The sequence below is a fragment of the Oncorhynchus clarkii genome, chromosome 29 (genome assembly GCF_045791955.1).
Source record: "Oncorhynchus clarkii lewisi isolate Uvic-CL-2024 chromosome 29, UVic_Ocla_1.0, whole genome shotgun sequence".
Lineage (NCBI taxonomy): Eukaryota > Metazoa > Chordata > Actinopteri > Salmoniformes > Salmonidae > Oncorhynchus > Oncorhynchus clarkii.
The window spans coordinates 26,929,669-26,936,766 of NC_092175.1; the positions used below are offsets into that span (position 1 = coordinate 26,929,669).

General features: G+C 44.4%; 1 protein-coding gene across 1 annotated transcript; it reads right to left on the minus strand.

Annotated features, from left to right (window-relative positions):
- Positions 1-228: 228 nt before the first annotated feature.
- LOC139388172 (apelin receptor B-like) lies at positions 229-2,408 on the minus strand. Its single transcript, XM_071134742.1, has one exon. It carries the CDS (start codon positions 2,209-2,211, stop codon positions 1,096-1,098), a length of 1,116 nt encoding a protein of 371 aa, XP_070990843.1. The 5' UTR covers positions 2,212-2,408; the 3' UTR covers positions 229-1,095.
- Positions 2,409-7,098: the final 4,690 nt, after the last annotated feature.

Consider the following 7,098-nt stretch of genomic DNA (forward strand, 5'->3'; position numbering starts at 1 on the left):
TTAAGGGGAAAAACTGCCGCAAAGGAGAAAAGAAATAAACAAGTTGGAGGGGGAAATAGAACTCAAACATGTATTTCCTTTAGACAGCTCTGATTATGGTCTGACTGCACACAATGGGAGGGAGACTGCCACCCTTCAACCTTGTGTGCTAACAGGAAAAAACACATTCTACTGAATAGTGTTTCCATGACATCATAACCAGCAACAGAGTGAAGATTTTAGTTAAAAATATAACTTTTTTTTATTACAAATCACACACATAAAAGCATTATACAGCATGTATTCACATCTTTGTCAAATAAAGACAAGTTAATTCATGCCTTCTCCAATTCTACTTCAATAAAAACACATACAAACACACACTAAAATGTAATCTGTCAGAGCAGTCACCTATTAGTTAGCCCTTCTCCCCCTCAACAACATTTGTCAGCTGCCATCTGTCCGTCTGGAACCCCCACTCGACGTGCCCTTGTCTCCCCTTCCAACCCTTTAATCAAACTGCAACACCTTTCTTTGACTGGCTGACTGGGGCAGATAAGACAAAGACAGTCTGGACGATGGGGTCTCACCTCTTTCCAATTAGCAAGTGCTTACAAAATAAAAACAAGAACAGCATGGTACACAGGCATGAATAATACATTCCACCAGTGTTAAAAGCCAGAGCCTTGGGACCCCCATCCAAGAGCTTGCCTTAAGTCCACACAGGACACCAGCAGAACAATATGAGCTACTTTGTCCTTTTGAAATACATTCAACTCTGTCCAAAATGTCTGGGTTCTGGTTTGCATCACCCTGGTATGGAGCTTGGTCCCCTGTATCAAGCAGTTCAAGGGATTTGTACAAACTTCTCAATCACTGAGAGTGGGCTTGGAGGATGTTAGTGAGTCTATCAGTTTCCCCACTCACTCAGTCTGCAGTCCACATGTATGGGGCAGGCAGATGATGACAACCCCAGGAACTGACTGGATAGGTAATTATGTCATGCACCTCTGAAGTCTTAGATGTACCTGCAGTGTTCAGATGGAGGCAGGGCAGCTGGGGAACCATTCCCTCTGGCTGGCGTCCCTCTCCTGTGCCCTGACTACAGCACAAACATCACATCTTAGTGGCCAGCGATTGGGCCTCTGTCTTCTGGGAGGACAGGGAGCTATTTGGGCTGGCGTGCATGGCCTTCTTCAGGTTGAGCAGACAAAGGCACTGGGAGCGGAATCGCAGGTCGAAGAAGGCGTACAGGAAGGGATTGAGACAGCTGTTGACGTAGGCCAGGCAGGTAGCGTAAGGGTGGGCCAGCAGGAGGAAGCGGAGGAAAGCACAGGTGTTTGGAGCCAGGTTCAGGTAGGAGAGGGCATCAGCGCTCTTCAGCATGTGGAAGGGCATCCAGCAGGCAGCAAACACAAGAACCAGGGTGGTGATGATTTTCAGTAGACGCCGTTTCCTCTGGTCCTCCTTACGTAGACTGTTGAAGTGGCGTGTCACGGTGCAGCCGATGAAGCAGTAGCACACCATCATGGCCAGGAAGGGCAGGAGGAAGCCCAGAGCAGAGGAGGAGATGCTGAGCCCTGCGATCCACATGAACTCCTGCTGCTTCAATACATTTGATTGATTGATTGTTTGATTGTCCCCACCCAACACCAGGCTGAAGTCCATGCCACAGGAGATACGGTCACTGTTCTCGTCGTACTTGGTGGTTCGGAAGATGAGGGTGGGGGCGGCCAGCAGGCCGGAGAGGAGCCAGATGGCCGTCAGGGAGGACTGCAAGTGAACACGGGTACACAGCTGGGTGCTGGACAGAGAGTGCACAATGGCTAGGTAGCGGTCAAAGCTCATGGCGGTGAGGCAGAAGACGCTGGCGTACATGTTGAGCAGCACCATGTAACTGCTGATCTTGCAGAGGGCCACACCGAAGGGCCAGTGGTAGCCTAGCGCAGTGTACACTGCCCACAGTGGCAGAGTCAGCACGAAGGTCAGGTCAGCCATGGCCAGGTTGCCTATGTAGATGTCTGCTGTCCGGCGCTTGGCCTGAGACCTCCACACAGTGAAGATGACCACGCCGTTGCCAGAGAGACCCAGGATGAAGATGAGCATGTAGAGGACTGGGATGACCGAGTAGGATGGCTCCCACTCAGAGTAGTCACACATGGTGCTGTTCTCCTGCTCTTCATAGTCATAGTCATAGTAGTCAGGGCTCTCGGTGGTTGTCCACGGCTCCATTCTTTCTTCTCAGAGTATCCTTTCCTTTTCTTCTTTCAAAGTTCCTATTATCTGATCAGTTTAAATAATTTGATCTAATATATTAATAAAATGTATAAAGCAATTAGAAACGTAGTCCAAATATGTGTGCAAGAAGTTCAGAAAAAGCACATAAGTTTCAAAATAGTTCCTGCTCAGTCGAGGGCGATTTCAGGTCTGGTGTCACAGTGCCGGGGTAGGCTGCCTTTTTAAACCTAGTCAGTTCTGCACACACCCCTCTGTCCCCTCCTCCCAGGCCGATCCCAGCACTCCCAACCCCCCTTTCCCATACGCTCTCGCTCTTTCACCAGCACCCATTCCCCCCGTGACTCCCTCCACATGCCCTTGTGAAGATAACTCTCCAATAGCAGGTAAGTAGGGCTCAATTAAAAGCGAAACCGGAATGAAATTACAAATAGGGCATGAAAAGATACACTATTGCAACTCTTATGAAGCACACTTTTACGACCTTCGAGACTGTAGCCTATTTGTGAAAGCGCATCTTGTGGATCTGCCACACATTTTACAATGTACCTTCAGAAGTCATAAGAAGTAGAATTAAATTGATTTTAACACCTTTCGTTTTATTGCCTGTCTTGGCAAGCCAGGGCAATAGTAATTTACAAGCCACTAGTAATTTGACAATTACAATAATACAGTGACTGCATTTGAGGGGAAACCACTGCTAATTTGGCAATTGTACACCCAAATTTGAATATACACTACTGGTCAAAAGTTTTAGAACACCTACTCATTGAAGAGTTTTTCTTTATAATAGTGAAGACATCAGCATGATGAAATAACATATATGGAATCATGTAGTAACCAAAAAAGTGTTAAACAAATCAAAATAAATGTTATAATTGAGATTCTTCAAATAGCCACCCTTTGCCTTGATGACAGCTTTGCACACTCGTGCCATTCTCTCAACCAGCTTCACCTGGAATGCCTTTCCAACAGTACCCACAAATGCTGAGCACTTATTGGCTGCTTTTCCTTCACTCTGCGGTCCTGCTCATCCCAAACCATCTCAATTTGTTTGAGGTCGGGGAATTGTGGAGGCCAGGTCATCTGATGCAGCACTACATCAATCTCCTTCTTGGTAAAATAGCCTTTACACAGCGTGGAGGTGTGTTTGGTCATAGTCCTGTTGAAAAGCAAATGACAGTCCAGCTAAGCACAAACCAGATGGATGGCGTATCGCTGCAGAATTCTGTGGTAGCCATGCTGGTTAAGTGTGCCTTGAATTCTAAATAAATCACAGTGTCACCAGCAAAGCACCCCCACACCATAATACCTCCTCCTCCATACTTTACGGTGGGAAATGCACATGCAGAGATCATCCGTTCACGCACACGGCGGTTTGAACCAAAAATCTCTAATTTGGACTCCAGACCATAGGACAAATTTCCTCCGGTCTAATGTCTATTGCTCGTGTTTCTTGGCCCAAGCAAGTCTCTTCTTATTATTGGGGTCTTTTACTAGTGGTTTATTTGTAGCAATTCGACCATGAAGGCCTGATTCACACAGTCTCCTCTGAACAGTTGATGTTGAGATGTGTCTGTTACTTGAACTCTGTGAAGCATTTATTTGGGCTGCAATTTCTGAGGCTGGTAACTCTAATGAACTTATCCTTTCCAGCAGAGGTAACTCTGGGTCTTCCATTCCTGTGGCGGTCCTCATGAGAGCCAGTTTCATCATAGTGCTTAATGGTTTTTGCAACTGCACTTGAAGAAACTTGAAAAGTTCTTGAAATGCTCTCTATTGACTGACCTTCATGAATTAAAGTAATGATGGACTGTCATTTCTCTTTGCTTATTTGAGCTGTTCTTACCATAATATGGACTTGGTCTTTTACCAAATAGGGCTATCTTCTGTATACCACCCCTACCTCGCCACAACACAACTGATTGGCTCAAATGCATTAAGAAGTGAAGAAATTCAACAAATAAACTTTTAAGAAAGCACACCTGTTAATTGAAATGCATTCCAGGTGACTACCTCATGAAGCTGGTTGAGAGAATGCCAAGAGTGTGCAAAGCTGTCATCTAGGCAATGGGTGGCTATTTGAAGAATCTCAAATAAACAAATCAAAATATATTTTAGAATACTTTTTTGGTTACTACATGATTCCATATGTGTTATTTCATAGTTTTGATATCTTCACTATTATTCTACAACGTAGAAAATAGTCAAATAAAAAAAATGAAAAACCTTGAATGAGTAGGTGTTCTAAAACCTTTGACTGGTAGTGTACATTTCCATGTCAATGATCACACAATAGCGGAGGTGCATAAAGTTGGTGGCCCCCATGCACTTACCACAAATTCCTTGTTTTGCTGGTTCGCTGAATTGTACATTGCTCTCCGTTAGTCTTTTTTTTGTAAGGTCATTAGCAGATTATACATGATCCCAATTTTAGTTTCAAGACGCCGCCGGCATTTAGAAAAATTGAAAAAGTAGATTATGCGGATTTATTGGCACATTGAACATATCGCTCACGGTAGTTTTAAAACTCTTTGTGGATAGTGCTAAAACAATGACGTCAAATCTGAAGAAAAAAAATAATAAAAAAAATAATTCTGTGCAATGTAACAAATTAAATATGTTATTACTGCAGTGCTATATGAGTATAACACAGTATTTAACATAAATGTTAATAAAGTATCAATTATCCTCGTCTAGCAAATAGACATTGTTGCAGAAAATTGTCTCATAAAATATTATATTATAAATATTCTATTCTCTTTTGAATGGGAATTTGTTGTTCTGCATGAAATAAGACTGAAAAGGGTCTTTGCCTATGTTGTACATATTATTAGTATTATGTACAGTAAATGTTTAGCTTACTGTTTTCTTATCTGACCATTAGATGTCTTTGCATGGGGTCTACCCTATCAGAGTGGGGTCTGCCCTATGTTAGTCTTAAAGAACAAGAAAATATTAATTATTGTAATTTACCTAAAAACAACCCCAAGAAGCAGCATACTTTTTGGATATAGGCAGCTAGGAAGACTTGGTCTGCGAGGGCTCATCAGTTCAGACATATTCCCACATCCAGGACAATGTTATTGTTGGCCATCACTATCTGATATCAAATTACACTACATGACCAAAAGCATGGGAACACTGCACGTCGAACATCTCACTCCAAAATGATGGGCATTAATATGGAGTTGGTCCCTCCCCTTTGCTGCTATAACATCCTCTACTCTTCTGGGAAGGCTTTCCACTAGATATTGGAACATTGCTGCGGGGACTTGCTTCCATTCAGCCACAAGAGCAATAGTGAGGTCGGGCACTGATGTTGGGCGATTAGACCTGCCTCGCAGTCGGCGTTCCAATTCATCCTAAATCTGTTCAATGGGGTTGAGGTCAGAGCTCTGTGCAAGCCAGTCAAGTTCTTCCACACCGATCTCAACAAATAATTTCTGTATGGACCTCGCTTTGTGCACAAGGGCATTGTCATGTTGAAACAGGAAAGGCCCTTCCCCAAACTGTTTCCACAAAGTTGGAAGCACATGATCATCTAGAATGCATTGTACGCTGTAGCTTAAATGATATTTATTCCCTGGAACTAAGGGGCCTAGCCCAAAACATGAAAAACAGCCCCAGACCATTATTCCTCCTCCACCAAACGCTACAGTTGGCACTATGCATTGGGGCAGGTAGCGTTCTCCTGGCATCCGCCAAACCCAGATCTGTCTGTTGGACTGCCAGATGAGGCGTGATTCATCACTCCAGAGAATGCCAATGGGGGCGACCTTTACACCACTCCAGCCAATGCTTGGCATTGCACATGGGGATCTTAGGCTTATGTGCGGCTGCTCGGCCATGGAATCCCATTTCATGAAGCTCCCGACGAACAGTTCTTGTGCTGATATTGCTTCCAGAGGCAGTTTGGAACTCGGTCGTGAGTGTTGAAACCGAGGACAGACAATGCGGTACATACTTCAGCACTCATCAGTCCCGTTCTGTGAGCTTGTGTGGCCTACCACTTCGCGGCTGAGCCATTGTTGCTCCTTGACGTTTCCACTTCACAATATTAGCACTTACAGTTAACCGAGGCAGCTCTAGCAGAGCAGAAATTTGACGAATTGACTTCTTGGAAAGGTGCCATCCTAAAGGTGCCATCCTATGACGGTGCTACGTTGAAAGTCACAGCTCTTCAGTAAGGCCATTCTACTGCCAATGTGTGTCTATGGAGATTGCATGGCTGTGTGCTCAATTTTGTACAACTGTCAAATGGGTGTGGCTGAAATAGCCCAATCCACAAATTTGAAAGGGTGTCCACATACTTCTGTGTGTGTGTGTGTGTGTGTGTGTGTGTGTGTGTGTGTGTGTGTATATATATATATATATATATATATGTATGTGTACATCACAACAGACTTGCTTATCATAACATTTTTTCCCTGACTGATCTGGTGCTTTGGGGACAGTCAGACATACTCATTATCCTGTGGGTCAGTGTGTTACTGTGAGGTTGAGAGTTGAGACCTGGCCTTATAATTTTAAATACAAGTGCTCAATAGTTTGTCTAATATCCACTCAGAAATATGATTTTGTCCAAATGGTTTAGTTAGTGAGAATCATCAGTTGACTGATGCAAAGTGAATCTGATCTAGTCGCTGTATATCCACGTTGAAGGAGCCCAGGTGGGAAGGCTCATTCTCTACCCTCTGTTTCTCAGTAGTGTGGCAGCAGTGGCGCCACAGACCTGACCCTCTCAGACACAACTATTACTCAACAATCTGCTCCGCTGGTTCCCTCCTCCTCCATCCCCCTATTCCTATCTCACCCACAGCTCTCTCTCGCTCTCCATCCCCCGACCCCTCTACACCCATCTCTCTCTTCCTCTGACGACGA

Excerpts from the sequence above, each read along its gene's own strand:
- LOC139388172 (XM_071134742.1), bottom strand. The coding sequence starts at position 2,211 with ATGGAGCCGTGGACAACCACCGAGAGCCCTGACTACTATGACTATGAC.